This window comes from Myotis daubentonii, chromosome 8 (genome assembly GCF_963259705.1).
Source record: "Myotis daubentonii chromosome 8, mMyoDau2.1, whole genome shotgun sequence".
NCBI classification, from domain to species: Eukaryota; Metazoa; Chordata; class Mammalia; order Chiroptera; family Vespertilionidae; genus Myotis; species Myotis daubentonii.
In genome coordinates this window covers 84,360,489-84,382,580 of record NC_081847.1, presented here as the reverse complement: position 1 = coordinate 84,382,580, position 22,092 = coordinate 84,360,489, and the positions used below count along the sequence as shown (strand labels likewise).

General features: G+C 38.3%; 1 protein-coding gene across 5 annotated transcripts in view; it reads left to right on the top strand.

Moving 5' to 3' along the window:
• The window catches only part of SMAD2 (SMAD family member 2), a 70,584-nt gene that overhangs the window by 19,170 nt on the left and 29,322 nt on the right, over positions 1–22,092 (top strand). For 2 of the 5 annotated variants that reach the window (XM_059707242.1, XM_059707240.1), the window contains exons 3-6: positions 9,406–9,694; positions 18,645–18,734; positions 19,760–19,953; positions 20,729–20,863. In XM_059707242.1, coding sequence (XP_059563225.1) covers positions 9,459–9,694; positions 18,645–18,734; positions 19,760–19,953; positions 20,729–20,863 — 655 coding nt within the window. In that variant the 5' untranslated portion in view covers positions 9,406–9,458. Of the gene's footprint in view, positions 1–9,405; positions 9,695–18,644; positions 18,735–19,759; positions 19,954–20,726; positions 20,864–21,089; positions 21,136–22,092 lie in introns of those variants that run through there. The other 3 variants (XM_059707243.1, XM_059707241.1, XM_059707244.1) reach the window with 2 other exon arrangements.

The window sequence follows — 22,092 nt, the reverse complement described above, 5'->3', positions numbered from 1 at the left end:
ATCGTGGGGCCGCTGCAGCTGCGGGTCCCCGCTGCCCGGGCCGAACGCCTAGGCCAGAGGCGTCAGGCCTGGGCAAGGGGCCGATCTTGCGATTGGAGGGTGATGGGGGTCAACGCCTGAGGGCTCCCAGTATGTGAGGGGGCAGGCTGGGCTGAGGGACACTCCCCCCCCCCCCCCCCCACACACACACCCAGTGCACGAATTTCATGCACCGGGCCCCTAGTATTAGAATAAGTTTAATCAATTTATCAGTCATTGTTTTTATCAATGTTGTTTTTATATCATGTCTTTTTTGTTGTTATATCATGTTATTTCTTCTAATTAATTTCCTTTCAATGTGCATGAATCCGTGCACCGGGCCACTAGTACCAGAATAAAAACAGTAAGTAAAGGAAAGCACAGTTGATGACTTTGCAAAGAATATGAACTATAGTTTAATAAACCATAGAGAATGCTAATTGTAAAACTTACACAATTATTAATAACTTGAATGTTTTAGCTGCTAGTTCAGGATAATCAGACCTCTTACTTAACTGAAACTTTCCAGTGAGTAATCTTATAATCCCAATTTTACTAAGGTATCACTTGATAAGCTTTCTTATTTAGCTGTAAAGATAAAGTCTTCTATTCTATTGAAACATGAATTATCTAAGTATCACTTAGTGCTAGAATTAGGAACAGAATTAGTATCTGAACTTATTTTTCAATTCTTGCAGATGTTGAAAAAAAATTCTAACTTCAGTACAGAGCTTGCTGCCATACTAGTGAAGGAGATCTGTATAGTCTGTAAATGACTCGTTCACATTTCAACAACTTAATCATAAATTTAGTTTTCTTATTTCATTTTGTCTTCATCTTAGAACATATTGACATTGATTCCTTGTAAAAGCCTAAATTCAATCTGTTTACATTTCAAAATTATTGGCTAAACATCCTTAGATATTTAAAATGCTCAATTGATAAAAAAGCATTATCAGCATTACTGAAAAATATTATTTTATTGCATAATTTAAAAATTCTCCAGAGATAATTAGCCAGATGTCAGGCAGCCATGGTTAAGACATAACTTAAGGCTGCTAACTTTAAGTGATCACATAGTTTCAAAGTGGTTATAACTGCTGTTCTAAGGCATGGGACACTGAAATCATGTGACAGTTATAGGCTAAGGCATGGGACACTGAAATCATGTGACAGTTATAGGTCATGAGGTCATTCAAATGACCCAGAATAGCTTTAAACTTTTCATGATTTTATTTCCATAAAGAAAAACAATTTATTTTTTAAAAAATATATTGATTTTTTACAGAGTGGAAGGGAGAGGGATACAGAGTTTGAAACATCTATGAGAGAGAAACATCGATCAGCTGCCTCCTACACACCCCCTCCTGGGGATGTGCCTGCAACCAAGGTACATGCCCTTGACCGGAATCGAACCTGGGATCCTTCAGTCCCCACGCTGACGCTCTATCCACTGAGCCAAACCGGTTAGGGCAAGAAAAATAATTTAAAAGCTTTTATAGAAAAATTAGATCCCCAAGAATATATCTCAACCCGTCAGAAACATTCTCTTAACAAAAGTGTAACAGAGAATCTGTTAACTCAGAGTCTAACACTGGGAATCCCTTTTTTTTTTATTTTTTATGGTTATACAAAAGTTTAATTTTTATTCATTTCTTAGGCTGAATTCTCATGAATAGATTGAGTCAAAGATAGACACTTTTACATAAAATGATTCTTATATTGTCCTTGTCATGATCAGTTTTTCACAAGGAATAGGGAGGGATCCTTCATGTAGTTCAGAGTTTTGTTCAAAGGATAAGATTGGTGTGGGTCTATAACAGGACCCAGAGAGTTGTTCCAAACCAAGCTTGGAGACTGGATGCTCTGCTTTTCTGCAGGACTAGTCTCTGCCTTGCTTGGGCACACACTTTTATTTGTGCGCTGACCACCCTCTCTTCTGAGTCTCTGCTTTCTGGCCATGTGATGAACATGAACGCTTATATCAAAGCATGTATAATACTGATGCTGTAACCGTATCCTTCAGGTTTGCTTTTCTTTCTGTGTTCCAAATAGTGATTAGTGTACCATTACATACTGCTCAGTTACATTAGTTAGCAGCAGTTAGCTTGGAGTCCTCCTTTTCCCTAAACTGCCCATATCCAGTTGCTCAGTAACAATGTGAATTTTCTCTAAAATAATGAATAGTCCTATCATTAGCTCTAACTTCTGTATTCAGCTTTTTCATCTGACTAGCTTTCCTCTCCCCTATCTCCTATCACATTACTTTCTTATATTTCATATTCAAAACATTTCCTTGTCCCTAAAAAATTAACTTTCTGCCTTGTGTATTCTTTCTTTCTTCAGACTTTTGCTCTGGTGTCACTTTTGCAATACCTCTCCCTTCCAAAGGTTGAATTCATCAGCATGTTCTCTGTGCTTGGATAAGACTGTGTCACATGGTATTGAGGTTTATATAGCTGGCTTGCTTCTTGCACAGTATGATTTGTGACAGTAGAAATTTAGCAGAGACCAAAGGTAGCCAAGTATACCTTTTGCTTCTTGGTAGTCCTAAGTGTTTGCTTCAGTGGATTATTACATGTATTTCATGGAATTTTTTGGTTGCTTTATTTTGTCAAGTTGTAGTTTTATATACTACTGGAGGCGCAGTGCATGAAATTCGTGCACAGGTGTGGTCCTTAGGCCTCACTGGCGATCGAAGCCAGAGCGTCTGGCGTGGAAGGGCAGGTCCCAGCTGACCTCTGGGCCCCTAGGTGCTCCCCCCTCCACCTGATTCATCAGGCCCCTGCCTGGCTTCCTCAGCGCCTGGGAGCTGGGTGGTGGCTCCACCCCCTGCTACTGCTGCTGGTCACTGTCTGCAGGGCAGTCGGCGGGGAGATCAGGCCCCACTCACACTTACCTTGGCCTGATGCCACCTGCTCACCTGCTCCATCAACCCACCATGGTCCCACTCTTGTTGGGGCCCATTGGAGCTGGCAGCGCAACATCGCCGACACCCGCCATGTTCCGTGCTGGCCCCTGGTGGTCAGCGCACATCATAGTGAGTGGTCGAACTCCTGGTCAAAGGGACAATTTACATATTAGGCTCTTATTATATAGGACTAGGAGCCTAGCGCGCAATTCGAAATCGCGCTGCTCTGCCCACCCTCCGGTCTGGCCCTGCCTCCCTCTCCAGCCCTTGAAGCAGCTGTGGCCGCTGCTGATCAGGCCCTCCCCCAGTGTAGGTGCGCGGAGGCCCCTGCTGCCCTGCCCCCGATGTGCGCTCAACTTCCTGTCCGGTGGACCCGTTACAGTGTTGTGGTTAATTAGCATATTTCTATATATTTCTAGCATATATATATATATATATATATATATATATATATATATATATATATATATGGAGCTTATTCATGTGCATTCTAGTCTACCACTAGATAACAGTGCTGCTGTCAAATTGTAATTGTTGTGGTCCTCTAAGAATTCAAAGTCCTTTTTTGAGAATTATACTTAAAATTCTTTTTTAAGAAAATGTATAGCTTGCCCTAACCGGTTTGGCTCAGTGGATAGAGCATAGGCCTGCGGACTCAAGGGTCCCAGGTTCTATTCTGGTCAAGGGCATGTACCTTGGTTGCGGGCACATCCCCAGTGGGGAGTGTGCAGGAGGCAGCTGATTGATGTTTCTCTCTCGATGTTTCTAACTTTCTATCCCTCTCCCTTCCTCTCTGTAAAAAATCAATAAAATATATTTTAAAAAAAAGAAAGAAAAAGAAAATGTATAGCTCTAGTACAGCAGCCTTACCACCAGTGTCCCACAATAAGTTTGTGATTGGATAACATGTCAAATAATTATAAATATTTCCCATAGCTCCCTAGGCCCTGTTTCCCAACATTTGTGTAAGTATGCCTCCAGAGGCTGCCTGCAAGTTGTGGGCAGATGCCCCTAGGCTTCCATCTTTAGTCAACTACAACCTCCTCTCTTCTGAAATTTACAGTATGCATTGGCATTTTGAAGGTTTGAGAAATTCTTAAAGAAACCCATTTAAATTATGGAACTTTTTAATGTGTTCTGATACTTTTTTTTAAATTGTAATTTACATTTGATAAAATGTTGAGTTTTGTGAGTTTTATAATTGCATACTCACATATAATTTCATCTTTTGACTGTGGTTTGCTATTCTCTGTCTTGTAATTGATTGAGTGCTGAATATTTGTATAAAAATAGTACAGATTGAAGTAAATGTTATTTACTTCCAGAAAATGGGCCATCATCCTATATAATAAAAGCCTAATATGCAAATTGTCCCCTCAGGTGGTTATTCACCGGGAGTCCCGGAGTTCAACCGCTCACTATGATGTGCGCTGACCACCAGGGGGCGGTGTGGAATATGGCGAGGGTCAGGGACACTCTGAGACCTCTTGTCAGGGCTGAGGATGATAGGAACAGAGGTGTGGTGAGAATGCTGGTGTCTGCTGAGCTTACTCTCACTCCCCCTGCTACCTTCCCCCTGGGACGCCAGGGCTCGTGCGCCGGGGAAGCCCCTGTGCTCAGGTGCCGGGCGGCAGCGAGGAGCCCACCCCGCACCCGAGGGGCATCTTCTGGGTGAGCCAGGCCACAGCTGCCAGGATTGCAGGGGCCAGTCGGGCTCCCCATGAGTTCACGCAGGAGTCGGTCTGTGAGGCCGGTTGGGAGAGAGTATACTGCCCAACCGGCTTCCATGCAGCGCCTCTGGGCAGCCCAAAGGCCCATGCTGCTCCCTGGCCCATGGCGTCCGGTCGCGCTCACCGCATCTCTGTGTGGGGACTCAGGCGCTGTGACTCAGGTGGAAGGGGGTGTTCGGGGGCCCATGTGCTGCCCAGGGCCCAGAGGTCAGCTGGAACCTGCCCATCCACACCAGATGCTCGCACTTCAATCACCGGCCAGGCCTTGGGACTGCATCTTGCATAAATTTCGTGCACCGGGCTTCTAGTTTCTAATATTAGCCTGATAGTGGGGCTAAGTCAATAAGATGAATAGTGGAGCTAGTTCTGGGCTTTTTTGAAACTTTAGTTAGATTTCTTTTAAGTGCCTTGAGAGCAGGATTAGGGCTTTTCACTTTCTGCAAGATTTGTTGTCTGATTGTAATTTCAGTTATTTCTTTGTGCTTTATATCTGAGCCATCAGCTTTGGGACCTTTGGGCATTTTCTCTGCTTTACAGCCTAGCTGTCTGTTCTTTGGTCATTCTGGAGTTCTTTGTACTCTTTAGCCCTCCCCAGGCTTTTTTGTGTCCATTGTGATAACCTACCTCTCTACCAGTAATGTCTTCCAGGGTTTTCTCTCAGCAAACCTCCCTGCCCTGGTAATGTGCAGAGGATCTGGGTGGAAATGGTTCTTTTTGGAATGATTTTTTGTTTTCACTTTTGCCCATCCCATACTTCTCCTCCCATCAGAGGACAGATTTATTGCATTTAAGGGAGATGATAAGCTTCTTAGGGTTTCTCTCAGCTTTCCAGCTCGGTCCCCCAATCTTGGTCATATTTTTAAGCACTTTGGTGAAGACCTGTGGGAATGAGTGATTGGCTCTGTGAAATCTGTGGAATTCTAATATGTCTTGTCAGCTTACATGTTACTATTAAGATTTATTGCCAAAACCGGTTTGGCTCAGTGGATAGAGCGTCGGCCTGCGGACTGAAGGGTCCCGGGTTCGATTCCGGTCAAGGGCATGTACCTGGGTTGCGGGCACATCCCCAGTAGGAGATGTGCAGGAGGCAGCTGATCGATGTTTCTCTCTCATCGATGTTTCTAACTCTCTATCTCTCTCCCTTCCTCTCTGTAAAAAATCAATAAAATATATTAAAAAAAAAAAGATTTATTAAAGGTAGGCTTGTTCTCTTATGGTGGAACTATTCCTCCTGAGCCCCTCCCTCAGGAAAGAAACCACCTGTGTGCCTCTCTTCTGTCAGTTAATTCCACTTAGGTTGCTTTGCATCCTTAGCTCTCTGATGGGTTCAGAAAAACTATGATTTTGTAGCTTATCTGGCTTGTTTCAATTATTAGGGTGAAAGTGATCGTCTATTGTGATTTTTCTATAACCTGATTAGGAATGGAACTCCTCTCATGGATATTTTCGTTTTGTTGTTTTTTTGTTAAACCTCACCTGAGAATATTTTTCCATTGATTTTATTAGGGTTAGTGGGAAAGACAGAAAAACATCAATGTGAGAGAAAACACATTGATTAGTTGCCTCTGACCAGGGCCAGGGCCAGAGGAGCCTGCAACTAAGGTATGTGCCCTTGACTGGGATCGAACCTGGGACCCTTTGGTCCGCAGGCCGACGTTCTATCCACTAAGCCAAACCAACTAGGGCAGCAGTTCTCAACCTGTGGGTCGCGACCCCTTTGGCAGTCGAATGACCCTTTCACAGGGGTCGCCTAAGACCATCCTGCATATCAGATATTTACATGACAATTCATAACAGTAGCAACAGTACAGTTATGAAGTAGCAACGAAAATAATTTTTTATGGTTGGGTCACAACATGAGGAACTGTATTTAAAGGGCCAGAAAGTTGAGAACCACTGAACCAGGGCATCATCGACTATTTTTTAATGTGTAGTTTGGTAAATACCTGATAACATTTATTTCAGTTGATTTTCTATAGTATTTCTCAGAACTAGGTTTCTGAATATTTTTCATCTCAAATCTTAACTTTTCAGTTCTGTCCTCAAGTGGTCAGTGATCTTGTCTCTTACTTTGAAATTAAAGTCATCAGCATTAAAATTTAACTGAGGGGCTCGTGAAGAGTATGGGAAAAATTTGTGGTAGGTACATAGAAAACTAAGCAATAAAAAACGAAGGTAATTAACTCAAGGGGGAAAAGAGTTGTACAAAAAGGGAAATATGATTAAGTAGTAGTTTACTGCTAATCTCATCAGGCACAGAACTACAATTGGGAGTTAATTATCTTAAAGGTTGGAGGAATGTGAGTGGTTGTGGTGTAAATCCTCATTTTCCACTGAAAAATGAACAGATAATACCTAAACTTGATATTTTAAAGGATACCATTATAAGTCTATTACAGTAATCCCCCCCTCATCCATTGGGAATACATTCTAAGACACCCCCCCCCCCCCACCCCAGTGGATGCCTGAAACCACAGGTAGTACTGAACTCTCTCTCTCTCTCCTTCTCTCTCTCTCCTTCTCTCTCTCTCTCTCTCTCTCTCTCTCTCTCTCTCTCTCTCTCTCTCTCTCTCCATCCTATATAATAAAGAGCTAATATGCTGATTACACTAAACAGCAGAACTATTGTCCGGATGACCTTCCGGATGAAGCTGAGCCCCTTGCACGAATTTTGTGCATCGGGCCTTGTGTGTGTACGTACTACCTTCCCCTATTATACATAGTTAATACAATAAAGTTTATAAATTAGACATAGTAAGAGATTAACAATAATAACAAGTAATCAAATAAAACAATTATAACAGCCCTGACCGGTTTGGCTCAGTGGATAGAGCGTCGGCCTGCGGACTCAAGGGTCTCAGGTTCGATTCCGGTCAAGGGCATGTGCCTTGGTTGCGGGCACATCCCCAGTGGGGGGCGTGCAGGAGGCAGCTGATCGATGTTTCTCTCTCATCGATGTTTCTAACTCTCTATCCCTCTCCCTTCCTCTCTGTGAAAAATCAATAAAATATATTTTAAAAAAAATAAAAAAATAAAACAATTATAACAATATGTTATAATAAAAGTTATATGAATGTGGTTTCTTTATCTTTCTCTTTCACTCTTTCTGATAACCGATCTAATAACCTAGATAGCTACTGACCAGGGGGTGGGCCAGTATTCATTGTGGATATTCTGGAGAGAGGGATAATTCACATCCTGGGTGGGATAGAGTGGGACAGCGCTAGATTTCCTCACACTACTGAGAATGGCATGCAACCTAAAATTTATGAATTGTTTATTTCTGGAATCATGTATCTAATAATTTTGGATTACTGTTGACTGTGGGTAACTGAAGTCCTGGAAAGTGAAACTGCAGATTGGGTCTGAGGGGTTGGAGTGGGGTGGTTAGGGAGACTACTATACTGAGTTATAAATAGCAAGATTAAATAAAAGTTTTAAGGTTTTAAAAAATTGTATCTTGGTGTGAGAAGAGCAATTATATTTGACTATACTCACTATGCACATTATTACTTAAAAATGAAAATATATTTTTTAAAAGAAGCTTAATTAAAAATCTTCTCAAGGGATGTAAAAGTGAACCAAAGAGGGAGAGATAGAAACATCAATGATGAGAGAATCATTGATCGGCTGCCTCCTGCACGCCCCCTACTGGAGATCAAGCCTGCAACCCAGGGCATGTGCACCGACTGGGAATGGAACCGTGACCTCCTAGTTCATAGGTTGATACTCAACCACTGAACCACACAGGCCAGGTCCCAAACCTTTTCTTTATATCTCTTTCTTTCTTTACTAGAGGCCTGGTGCCCGGCAATTGTGCACTGGGGGTTGGGGGGTCCCTCAGCCTGGCATGCACCCTCATGCAGTCCAGGACCCCTCAGCAGGGAGCGGGCCTAAGCCGGCAGGCGGACATCCCCCAAGGGGTCCTTTAGCGCTGCTGCGGAAGTGGAAGAGGCTACCGCTACCGCTGCTGCGCTCCCTGTGGGAGCGCTGCTCAGCCAGAAGCCGGGCTCATGGCTCCTTAGCACTGCCTCATGGGCAGGAGAGGCTACTACCACTGTGCTCACCAGCCATGAGCCCAGCTTCTGGCTGAGCTGCGTGCCCCCTGTGGGAGCGTATTGACCACCAGGGGCAGCTCCTACGGTGAGCATCTGCCCCCTGGTGGTCAGTGCGCATCATAGCAACTGGTCGTTCTGCCATTCGGTCAATTTTCATATTAGTGTTTTATTATATAGGATTCTTGTTATATATTTTACACTTTCCCTTCTTATAACTTTAGATTTTGTTTCATGATACCAAGTCAGTTATGAAAATTCAAAACTTTGGGGAGAGTGGGCTTGTATATTTTTAAAAAATATTTCTGTGAAATGTTTTGAAAATTCGATTGAAGTTCTAAAAAGTGAGAAGAAGCTTTTCTTTTGGTGAAAGTATTTTGATTATTGACACTATTAAAAGTTAATATAGTATTAATAGTGATTAACTGGTCTAGTATTGATAAATATTTTATTTGTAAAATTATTATATTTACTCATAACATTGTGTCTTTTGTAAAAGGGTCTATTTTCATAATTTGTTTAAATTAGTTAAGATATTTTAATGGGTGAAGAAGAGAACTTCTGAAAAGTCCGTTGTGAAAGTAGTAATTTGAATTTCTATCTCATTTTGTAATTTGCTTTTGATACCATGTTGAAGTAATTACTTGATTTTAAAGTTCCCCTCTAAATACCTTTTCCATATCTTTTCTAGGTTAGAAAAGGAAGGCTATTTCCTTAGTGTGGATTGCTGCCTTTTGTAAGAATATGTCGTCCATCTTGCCATTCACTCCACCAGTTGTGAAGAGACTGCTGGGATGGAAGAAATCAGCTGGTGGATCCGGAGGAGCAGGTGGAGGAGAGCAGAATGGACAGGAAGAAAAGTGGTGTGAGAAAGCAGTTAAAAGTTTGGTGAAGAAGCTAAAAAAAACAGGACGATTAGATGAGCTTGAGAAAGCTATCACCACTCAAAATTGTAATACTAAATGTGTCACCATACCAAGGTAAGTGTTGTCAGATCAGAAATTTGATGGTCATCCTGTTGAAAATTCCTTAAAGGAATCTGAAGGAGAATTATTGAAATTTTGTTACTTTCAAGTCACCTGTAAATAGTAATTACTAGAATAGGACAGCTATTTTTAGTCTGTTGTATTAATTTTGTTGTACTCTTTAGACTTACTTTACAAGTCATTTTCTTGAACAGTGAGGTTTAATCAAGCAAAATAAAATACTTCCATTATATTAAGTTTTATCTTCACTGTCTTCATTTGCCTTTGTTGCCTAAATGCTTCCATGGGTTTTATCTAATTTCTGTGATTGAATGACATTTGAGTAAAGATTCAGTGCTTTTCTATCTCTGGTGCAGTACTGCTAGACACATTTCTTCCCCCTTGGTTAAAACTTCACTCAGAAAGGAGTTGAAAGAGGCTACTACCATTTACTACCATTGTGTTGAATTTTATGTATTATTTTGTTTGAGTTGTAGTGTTACTTCTAAAAGAGTACAGTATGTAAGGCAGCTTCTTAGATGTTAGACATGTCTTGAAGACCTACCTCTTATATTGAAAGGACCCATTACTTATCTAGTAAGAGGTCAAGTTTTAGTGTCAATTTAATAATTTATAGATAAGTACCACTGTGAGAAATACTGTTTGTTTTTTAAAGACTGTAGTAGATGTTTTTTAAGTGTTTCATTCCTTTTTATGTACGTTACAGGGCTTTTGGGAGTGTCTGCATAAAAGGATTGTTTGCCGTGTCATGCACATGGGCTGGCATATGGGTATAGCACATGAAACCATTCTACTTGACATGTTTTCAATGAGCTTTTGGAAATACACTCTGGGTGCTTGTTGATAATAGATCCAGTAACACCCAGCTTATCTACTTGCAAATACTAAGAGTAGAATGTTTCCTTCTTGTTTGGTAGATTATTTATTCATTTCTTTTTACCTTGTTTCATGTATATCTTAAATAAGAGTCATTTTTCTTGTTTTATTCTTTTGTTTTACAAATGCTTATGAGTACCTGATGTGTGCAAGCTACTTTTTCTAGGCACATGGAGGGAGATACAGTGATGAACAAAACACCAAGTTTCTGCCCTCTTGAGGAATTGATATATACAATAAATAAGTGGAAAATATAATTTGCTAATGAGTGCAAAAAAGACAATGATTGAGGGATAAAAAAAGCCGCTTTGGATTGGATTGTGATGTTTTAACCTAAACTTTGAGAAGTACCAAGCTAGCTGAGGATAGCGTCTTCTAGGCAGAGGGAAGAGCTGGTATAAAGACTCTGAGATGGAAAATTATTGTAATGGAGCCCCATAGAGTTGGAGTAATACAGAATGAGTACAAAACTTGGAAGGAGTCAGATCATATAGGGCATTGTAGGGCACTGTGGGAGTTTGAATTTTAGAATAAAATTAATAGAAAGCATATAAGGATTTTAATGGATTTCTAAAATTTAAATCCACTTTTAGAGGATTTTTTACATACGCTTTTACAAAGACTGCTGGGGACACGGTGGTGGTGGGGATTGTGGTGTGTGTGTGTGTGTGTGTGTGTGTGTGTCTTTTAAAATGAATGGTGGGTCTGGAAGCAGAGAAATTAGGAGGCTATTATAGGAATCTAAATGAGATTCGGCAGGCTGGACTGGCGCGGTGGCTGAGCATATGTGAAGTGAATGAATTTGGCATGTATTTTGGAATTACAACTGATAGGACTTGCTAATGAATTGGCTAAGAATAAGTCAAGCTATGTTTGTTAAGTTTTCATTGTGTAGCACCCAGCATTTCAATTCAGTAAACATTTTTCAAATAGCCACTACATGTATGATAGGCTCTTCCTCATTGAAGTTAAAATATAATTTCTACACTTGAGCCACTTTCTGTTAAGGGAGACAAACTTTAAAAATACAAAAAAAGAGAGATAATTTTGTGCAGTAGGTGTTATGAAAGATGTTTGCTCAGGGAGCTATGTCCAAAGGAGGGGAACTTTGCCTACTTTGTGGCTTGTGGAAAGTTTTCTTCTGGAGGAAGATTGGTGCCTGGATTGAATTTTGATGGATTTAAGGGAGGAATTTCGTTGGAAGAATCCCAATTCATCCAGAGTAGCACTGTGGTATTGAGAGTGTGGTGGTAGGGAAGGGCTGGTGAAGGGTTCTAAGTTAGTTTGTGTCCTGGGAGTGTAAAGTGGGAGCGGAGACATGGCAGGAGTGAGTTTATGGATGTGTTTATAAGGAACTACACTGGGTTGAGGAGTTTACACTGCACCTGAATATGGTTGGGTGAGGGTGGATTCATTGAAGAGTCTTAGGTAAAGAAGACTCAGAAATTAGATTAATTTTAAGTATAGCATCTGGCTGCAGTGAGGAAAATGGTTGTGAGACTGTCAAGAGTGGAGGCAGTTAAGAGTATGTTGTCTCCCTCATCAAAGGGATGTGATCCAGAAGGAATGGAGCCATATTTTTGCCCAGCTTCACCTAAGGCTCAAATTGCCTTTGCTGAGAGATTATTGACAGAGCAGAGCCTGAGAGTACGGCTATGCAATCCTGTCTTTTAAGAAAGCATAGTAAGTAGCAACCTACTGATTAAAATTCACAGACATGGGTATTTAAACTGTGGAGGTCAACTTAGATCTCTCTTCCTTACTTTCTATTCTCCTTTTTGTAGCCTTTTAGAGACTTTTTCATATTCTAGGCTACTTCATCATTAAAAGGTATTTTTCTACCCTTTAACTCTATGAAAGCAAAGTGGTGGTTGTCCTTTACGTTATCTTGTGTTTTACCATCAAAAGTTCCTTGAAGCTTAGAAACTTACTTGTCTAACTTTGTGTTACTTTTATATTGTAGAAATGTAGATTTGTTAATATTGCTTGTGTCTATCAAAAAATTTAAGCTTCTTACACTATAGTTTGGTGCCATATACTTTTATAAAGTTTGCTGTGTTTTCAGTAGTACAATAGTTATATTATGTTAGATGATTAGTGATTTCTTAATTACAAAATGTCTTTAAAGATAATTGTAGACTGTAAAGGGTAGGGAATGGGGTGAAAAAGGTATATTATGGATAAATCCAAACCATAGTTTAAACAAAATTGTTTAAAATATGATGGCAAATGGATTTAATGTAAGCTTATTTACTTAAAATTGCAAGTAAGTTGTTAATAAAATATCTCAAGGTTTTACAAAACTTATCAAAAAAGAGTTTGCTCTCTCTAGAAGTTAGCTGTGAGAGGAGCAATCTCTCTTAATACCAAATGTCAGAGTATCAAGGATAATAAAATAATAGTCATTACATTCTCCTATACAAGTTTGAAATTTAGCCATCATTTTGCAGAAGTGTACCTTGAAAAATGTAGGCTCTTAAGCCAGCCAGATATAAATCCTGGCTCTTATCTCAATAGTTCTGTGACTGAGTTATTTTATTTCTTTATTTGAAAATAGCAGTCTTGTTAATTCACTTTAGGTTGATGTGAGTATGAATCACATAATACATGTAAAGCACTTTGAATGGTTCCAGGTACATAACAAATGCTTAAAATAAGTTTGGAAATTTTGAGGTAAGTTTCCTGTAGCCAATGAAAGTTTAATTGTTTACTTCTATCTTTGCTAATTTGTTAAGGACAGGGTTGTGCCCAAAGCTTCTTTCTTGGTGATGGAAGGTAAAAAACTATCGGAAGGTAGGCATATTCTTGTTTTCCATTCCCCATCCTTCAGCTGTATAGTGGTGAGGAAGTACACAGACATAGATATAGGACATGTAATTATAGAGATTTCCTTTTATTATCATGATCAGCTCTTGATTTCTGAATTATTTAGTCATATCTAAAATGAAAGTACTATTTTGTTGTAAGTAGAAATAATTATGGATGAGTAGTTACAAATTACTTTGTAGATGTTCATATTTCATGAATACATCAGTAATAAAGATCTGAAGACTCAAATGAAGTTTCTTTTGTGTATACCATTCTGTTAATTTATTAACCCCTTTAATTTTACTCATTGTTCAGCATGCTTTATAATCTTTCCACAGTGACAACCTAGATTCTTGCTCCTTTTGATTTGTAGAAGAAATATACTCTTTAGGCTAGAAGGTCATGAAAAATAATAAATTATTAAGACATAATTGCTGTATTAAATCATGCAAATATGGCAGGAACAGGGGCACTTTTTAAATGATTTATATGATTCTGTGGTATGAGCCTTCAAAGCCAGTGTTACTTTCTTTAACTTAGTTCTTCTCATTGCTTCTTTTTCATATCCTGATAACAAGTACATGAATACATATACATGTCCTTAATACAGAAAGAATGTCAATTAACAAATATAATGTCTGTTTGAACCAAAGTGCAAAATGTTAATGTAGATGTGCGTGTAAAATACCACGCATGTAATAGTTGGTAAATTGTACACTAGATTTAAAGTTTTAACTTCAGTTTTCAAAAGTCAGTTTATTAGCTGAAAAAAAGCTTTAATATGTTAATTTTACTGATATTGTAAAAGTGATACTAGGGAAATTCTGTATGGATTTCTGCCAGGTTTACTACCAAGCCATCTGGTAAGTCCATGATTAATTAATACACTGTAGGCCATACAGACTTCTTTGGCATATTAGTATCCTGATAATTTTAATAGCTATTCCAACCAGAATTTTTTTTTTTTTAATTCAGTCTATGTAAGCAAGAAAGTTACAGAGTTGATAGGGGATAATCTGCCTTTAAGAAGTTATGTTCTATACATACTAGAGGCCCGGTGCATGAAATTCGTGCACTGGGGGGGGGGGTGTCAGCTCAGCCTGCACCCTCTCCAATCTGGGACCCTTCGAGGGATGTCCGACTGCCCCCTCACAATCCAGGACTGCTGGCTCCCAACCACTTGCCTGCCTGCCTACCTGATTGCCCCTAACCACTTCTGCCTGCTAACCTTATCACTCCCTAACCGCTCCCTGCCAGCCTGATCGACGCCTAACTATTCCCCTGCCAGCCCGATCGTCCCCGACTGCCCTCCCCTGCAGGCCTGGTCCCCGCCCCCCCCAACTGCCCTCCCCTGCAGGCCTGGTCACCCTCAACGGCCTTCCCCTGCAGGCCTGGTCACCCCTAACTGCCCTCCCCTGCAGGCCTGGTTCCCCCAATTGCCCTCCCCTGTTGGCCATCTTGTGGTGGCCATCTTGTGTGTTTGAGTGATGGTCAATTTGCATACTGGTCATGACTGATTAGCATATCCAGGCTAATTAGCATATCCCTCTCTTATTATATATAACTAGAGACTCGGTGCACGAAATTCGTGCACTCAGGGGGTTCCCTCAGCCCGGCCTGTACCCTCTCACAGTCTGGGACCCCTTGGGGATGTCCGACTGATCGCCTTAGACCCAATTTAGCTCCCACAGGGAGTGGGCCTAAGCTGACAGTTGGACATCCTTAGCACTGCCGCAGAGGCAGGAGAAACTCCCGCCACTGCCACTGTGCTCACCAGCTGTGAACCTGGCTCAGGGCTTCTGGCTAGGCAGTGCTCCCCCTGAAGGAGCGCACTGACCACCAGGGGGAAGCTCCTGTTTTGTGTGTCTGCCCCCTGGTGGTCAGTGCACGTCATAGCGACCAGCCGTTCCTCCGTTTGGTCAATTTGCATATTAGCCTTTTATTATATAGGATGATAACTGCAGGACTTTGCATGAGACTCTAACGTGAACATACTTGTAAACTGTTACAGCTATTATTATTTTAAATATTTTTTTCTGGTCTGTTCTTGCTTCCCCTCTTTCTGGACTGCAAGTTACTGAGACTGTTTATTTTTTTATACAGTCTTTTTAATTTGTTTTTTTTTTAGTTAGATAATTTCTATTGATCCATCTTTAAAGTCACTGTCTCTTCTTTCTTCCAACAGTCAGGGTAATTCTTTATTTCTGATTTTGTAATTTTCAGTTCTGGAATTCCCATTTGATTCATTTTATAGATCCTATTACTCAGTTGAGCTTCCCATCTCTTCATTAAGTCCTTGAACATATTCATAATAGTTACTGTAAAACCTTGTCTGATAGTTCATGGTGGGGGTCTGTTTCTGCTGGCTCTTTTCTCTTTTGACTAAGTGGTAAAATTTTCCTATTTCTTCACATGTTTAGTAATTTGTGGTTTTATAGTGGATTTGCGGGACAGAACATTGTAGAGACTCTAAATTCTGTTATCTTCCTCTGAAGAGTGTTGATAGTTTTGGGTGGCCTCACTGTCCAGATTGTTTGCCTCTGATGTAAGTAACAGTTTAAATCTCAGCTGAGTTCTTTCGGACTTCCAAGTGATGGTTCTCAGCAGTCTCCCACCTTCTCTCCTGCATGTGTAATTTAGGCGTCAACAAGGATTTGGGCAGAGTTCACACATATATTGATGTTTTTTCCCCCTTTGGCTCCTTCCTTACAGGATTTTCCTGTTCTTTTTCCAGCCCCCTTCCAATTCCCTTGTCTGATTCTGCTGGTCAGTAAAACGCAGTTTTCTGCTTAAGGTCTAATTACCCTGCCTAGCTTAGACTGTGGGTGCCACTGGTTGTACAAAGCCACAAAAGCAGTTCTCATCCAATATGTTTTCTCTCTTACAAAGGTTGATTTCCATTTTTATTTGTTTTTGGTATCAACTATTTTCAGGTAGTTGATTTTATTATATTTTCAAATAGTTGATTTTATTACTTTCAGAGGCTATCCTTTTTATCCAAAGGAAGTTTTGCCTAATAAAGGCTATACTCAAAGGCAGAACTCTTTTCTGTTTTACTTGTGTATTCTTTTGCTAATTGCATAATGCTTTCATTATTGAGGATTTAATGCGTTCCAGAATTTGGTAGGGCCAGTCTCTATTCTTCTTTGTCAGAGTTTTCCTGGTCATTCTTGTTTATTTTGGTATGTTATTTTTGGAATAATTTTGTCTGGGTTAAAAACTTACTAACATGTAATTTAGATTGCATTGAATATATAAGTTGGGCAGAATTGATGTCACTATGGTGTTGTCTTTGTAGGAAGATGTATTTTTCTTTGTTCAGTTTACTTTTGTGTTCTTTGTTAATTAAAATGTTACTTCTGTAGTTTTGACACATTTATAGTTACATTATTTCTAGGTGCTTTGTATATTTTATTATATATTAATTCGTTTTAAAAATATTTTTTCCTATATAACCAAGCAAAAATTTTACTAAGTAGATGTAAATTTATTTTTAAATAAACTTCCCAATTTTGTGAGAGAGATATAAAAGTGGATAGAATTGAGGCTTAATACCCTATGATGGCAATTGGAAAGTATCAGAGTTAAAGTTGGGATTTAGGTCTGTTTGCCTCTAAACTGATTGCATGTTTTTAATAAAGCTTGAATAAAGCACAACTTTAGCTCTTCATGCCCTTTTAGATTCTGGTTCTTGTGTCAGTCCCAGAGTTATTGGAGTGAAATGTTCAGCCTGGTCTTCATAAGAGCAGAATAGCCCCTTGGTCTGATCTTTGGTTAATTACCTTTCTTGAATTATTGTCCAAGAAAGAAGAGTAAGTTGTATCCTGTTCCTTCTGAGGTTTAAATTTAGATTCATAAGACTCTAGAGTTTAGTTGCTTTTATTGTAATTTACACTACATGGTGCTATATCGTTCCAGTAGCTATTTGACAACTATCTTAAATAAAAGAACCATTTATTTTACCGTTTTTTAGTCAGTACACATTTAGGGGTCGGGGGAAGAAAAGGTCTAAATTATCTTCCAGGTTTTGGGCTTTTTCTGACTTGCAGCTTGGGAAATGAAAGATAGATGTCTGCAGCCTAAGAACCCAGAGAATCTTTAAAATATCTCAGGTGCTGGACAGGGTCCAAAAATACATTTTCTTAAACTGTCTAGAATTACAGTTACTGTAGCCCCAAAGCATGGCATGAGATGTTTCTGCGTCCCAGTGGTTATGCAAGAGGCCCAGCACCCCACGTGATGGATGTGTGCTGCCCAGCCACAGGAAGACAGCACTTTTCACTATTGCCTTTGAAGTGTTCATTAGTAGTGTGTACATCTGGAATTTAATTACCTTTTTTGACTCTAATTTTTTAAAGTAAAACTTAGGACCTGAGACAACTTGGTGGTTAAGAGTTCATGCTAGACAGCTTTTAAGGTCCTCTTCTTCCCTTCTCCCCTGGATGAGAAGTTACTGTGAAATGCAATAGTAACAGGGGAAACAGGAAAAATTATCTCTAGACTGCCCAGGTTCTGAAAAGGAATGTGGGAGAAAAATTTTGAGCTCTTTTTGCTCTGTGGCTTTCGGGTATACTGATTAAAAAACAACAACAAAAAACTAGATACAACAAAGTTTTCATATTCATACTATCTTTTAAGAATTTGGTGCTTTCACATATCTTTAGTCCTTATAGAAATTTCTTAAAACTTTTAAGATGGTATGCTACATTAGAGTGATTTCAAAATCTACTTTCTTGTCCTTTGTTGTGATAAAAGACCAATAATTTCTGTAAAACTGAATATATAAGTATTTCATATAACTTGAAAATCTTAACTGTAGATATATGTCTGTTTTAATTGGGATTTTTCCTGTATTTAAAATATGAGTTGACATTTGTGTTTACATAAGTTTTTTTAAAAACTGGATTATAAAATGAAGCACTGTTAGTAAGGCTAATGACATAGGTATTAGATCTTTTGTTGTGAGTAGAGGAAATTGAAAAGGACATTATAGGTATGATTTCATTAAGCTAGAGAGCATTGGTGTTCACATTTTAAAAACATAATCATAACTTACCTGGAGTCACATGTTCCATTTTATTGGCTTCCTTCATATAGAAAATATAGAAATCAGTACTAAATGCCTGTGAAAACATGAAGCAATGTATATTTTCTCAGTGAAGGAAGTATTCTGTACATTTTTCATGTTTTACATCATGGTATTTTGAATAACCATGCTTCCATGTTCACATCAATTTTTTGTTTTTCAATTTATGCACAGCACTTGCTCTGAAATTTGGGGACTGAGTACACCAAATACGATAGATCAGTGGGATACAACAGGCCTTTACAGCTTCTCTGAACAAACCAGGTGAATATTCTGCCCTCTGTCAAATCCTAGCAATCTTGTGGGCGGGGGGTATTTGGAAGACCTATAGTGGGGTTGCTTAATATAATTTTGCCTAGGATGTTACCCTAATGTAAAATAAGGCATAGCATTTAAAATACCTGCTTGCCGATATTAAAAGTATTATTAAATGTTTCAGTTGAAGTTTTGATCAATGAAATTCTAATTTTGAATCTTTAAATTATTGAATCCCCTAAAGAATAGAAACTCTGATAACTATATTCTCATTTCAGTTTGAGATCTGTTGTTGGCCTAATTTTTAAATAGATACATAACCAGGTCTGCTACATTTCTTGTATACTAATCTCATCTGTATACTAATAAGTACATAATTGATTACTGAACACAACACAAGGCTAACTTGTTTTTTTATGTTATCTTTTTTTAATCACCTCATTCTCTTTTTAAACATATTGGTATTTGTCCATTTCATCTCATCATACTCATCACCATCTGCATTTATGTGTGAGCTATAGAAATAATACCTCCCCGTACTCAATACAATCACAATTGGGTAATGAGTTACATTAGTTTGAGTAAGTTTTATATCATTGTTGGTATTTACCATTCTTCACAGTAGTTCCTTTTTTGATAATTCAGTCACCTACAGAATTAATGCCCCTAAACGAATCCCTAAATAACAGTTTGATTTATTAAAGATAAAAGTTGACTAAGTTTTTCAAGTGTAACTATATAATACACTTAAAATCTAGTTTTCCCAAATGGTTATCCATTCACTGACACTGAAGTCATTTGTGTAACATGTTTTAAGAAACATCTGCTAGAGCTGCTGCTTTCTTTTATATCAGATCCATAAAATACCTTAAATTCAGTATATTATTCAGTACATTTTTCTTCCTTGTATTCACTAAAACTAACTGAATGTCTGTCATTTTTTTCTTTATGCTTTTATTGTACTAATTTAGTCCATTTGACTATTTCTGTTTTTTTAAAGCTCCCACCTTTCTTTTCCCCTTGCTTCCCAATAGGTCTCTTGATGGTCGTCTTCAGGTATCTCATCGGAAAGGACTGCCACACGTTATATATTGCCGATTATGGCGCTGGCCTGATCTTCATAGTCATCATGAACTCAAAGCAATTGAAAACTGCGAATATGCTTTTAATCTTAAAAAGGATGAAGTATGTGTAAACCCTTACCACTACCAGAGAGTTGAGACACCAGGTAGGAAAAGTAGGTTTTTTAAAAAAATTAAATGCTTGAACTTAAGTATATTAGGTGTTCATTATATTTAGTTGACCCAGGAAAATTTTGGTGTAAGATTCTAATAAATTACCTTAAATTCAGTATATTATTTGGTGGTCATTAAAAATACTTTACAATTAAAAAAATATTTTATCGAAAATATAACTTAGTGGAAAAGATGGTTTCTTGGAATAGCATATTAGTTCACATCGAAGTATAGGAAATTCCAGTCTGCTTAGAAATAAGCTGATGAATTTGTTTACCTGTCTGCTGCATTAACTGTTTTCAGTCATTTTGCTCTCTGGGTTTTTTTGTTGTTGTTGTTGTTAAGGAATAATGACGTTATTCCTATCTAAGCAATTTAGTAAAACTCATATAGAAAGACTTACCTTTACTTAGCTGTGAACTTGAAACGTTTTAAGACTATAGCTGTATTTTTAGAAAATTTGATTTTACAAATCTTTTTGCAACCTTTCTAATGGGGATTTTTTAACTTTTCATGGTAATATAATATTACCAGGATCACCTAGTACCGAAAAGTACAAGGTAAATTGGGTCTTGGAAATTATTGTGAACTATATGGTAAGTTAAAATCATAATCAGAAATTATAACTTGTATAATACCAAATAGGTGGACCCTAAATTTTAAAAATTAAGCAGGCTACTTTCTTTTTTTGTGTGAAAACTTTTAATAGAGGTCCTGTTCCCTACCCCTTGCTCCTTGCCATTAACTTGGATTGTTTTTACTTTTTAGTTTTGCCTCCTGTGTTAGTACCACGGCACACTGAGATCCTAACAGAACTACCGCCTCTGGATGATTATACCCACTCCATTCCAGAAAACACTAATTTCCCAGCGGGAATTGAGCCACAGAGTAATTACATTCCAGGTATTTTGCTTTCTGAACCTCCTAAAATTGGGATAGATACAAATTTTATTCATAAACTTTCAAGTATTAGTAAGTTGTGGTTTGACTTATTAAAAAATTCTTTTGGATTTTAAATAGAAAAATATGATCTATTGGGTGATTATTTTTTGTGAAATGTGTAAAACTCGTACATTAAACATTTTTGTCTGGAGAAAAGTTTTACTTTATATTTCATTTTCTTTTGCAGTGGCTTTAATCAAAGTACTCTGAGAAGCAGAAAAGAAAAGATCTTAGTAAGTTTATCTTAGTTGTTGAAGCTAAGAGAGATATAGAATGTAAGCAAAATAAATGATACAGGAAAAAACTATTCCTGAAACAAATGTAATTAAAAATTGACCAAATAATTACTTTGATAGATAATGTTTAAGAGAGGTGTAACATTTCTGTGGGAGATTTTAGTTCTTTTTAATCTGGGCCTCAGTAACTTCTGCCTTAATTATTGTATTATGGGATCTAACAACATATTCCATGATACGGTAGCTGCCTACCCTTAATTTTTCACAATTTTTTTAGGAGAACAACTAATGTTTTCTTACTTTTCTGCCCCTCCCCCTTTTAGCAGTAACTAAAGGTATACCAGGATGAAGATTAAATCCAATGTATACATTGGATTTTTTGGTGTTAATTTTTTTCTCTTTTTGCAATATTCTTCTATCCCACTCTTATTTTTTTTATACAACTGAAAATATGTAAGGAACTTAGATTTTCAAGCACTTAAAACATTTCTTTAATGTGTTTCATCATGAAGATAATGCCTGTTCATTGAAGACAATTTTTAAAACATAAGGATTTTTCCAAATAGTTAATTTTAAAGTTAGAAAGTATCTTCTGATTGTTTAAATGTGCATTTCTTTAATTACTATTTTATTACAAAATAGGAATTTAAGACTGCTCTTTGGGTTGCTAGGAAACAAACTTTTTAAGTTAGGAAGTCGTGATGAGTGGAATGCAGTATGAGGGCTAGGATGATGGGGAAATAGGACTAAAACGGGACATTTCCTAGAGAGAGTTTGCTGAAACTAGAGTTGTGTGTGTGGCATGAGGAGAGGGAGAGCCATTTTAATTTTAAGTCTTTGAAGTGGGACTTAGCAATATTAGGAAACTGAGGTACCAGTAAGCATACAGTCTTACAAGACCATGTACCCAATAATTATTTGGAAGGATGTTAATCAACATGCTTAGTGGCTTTC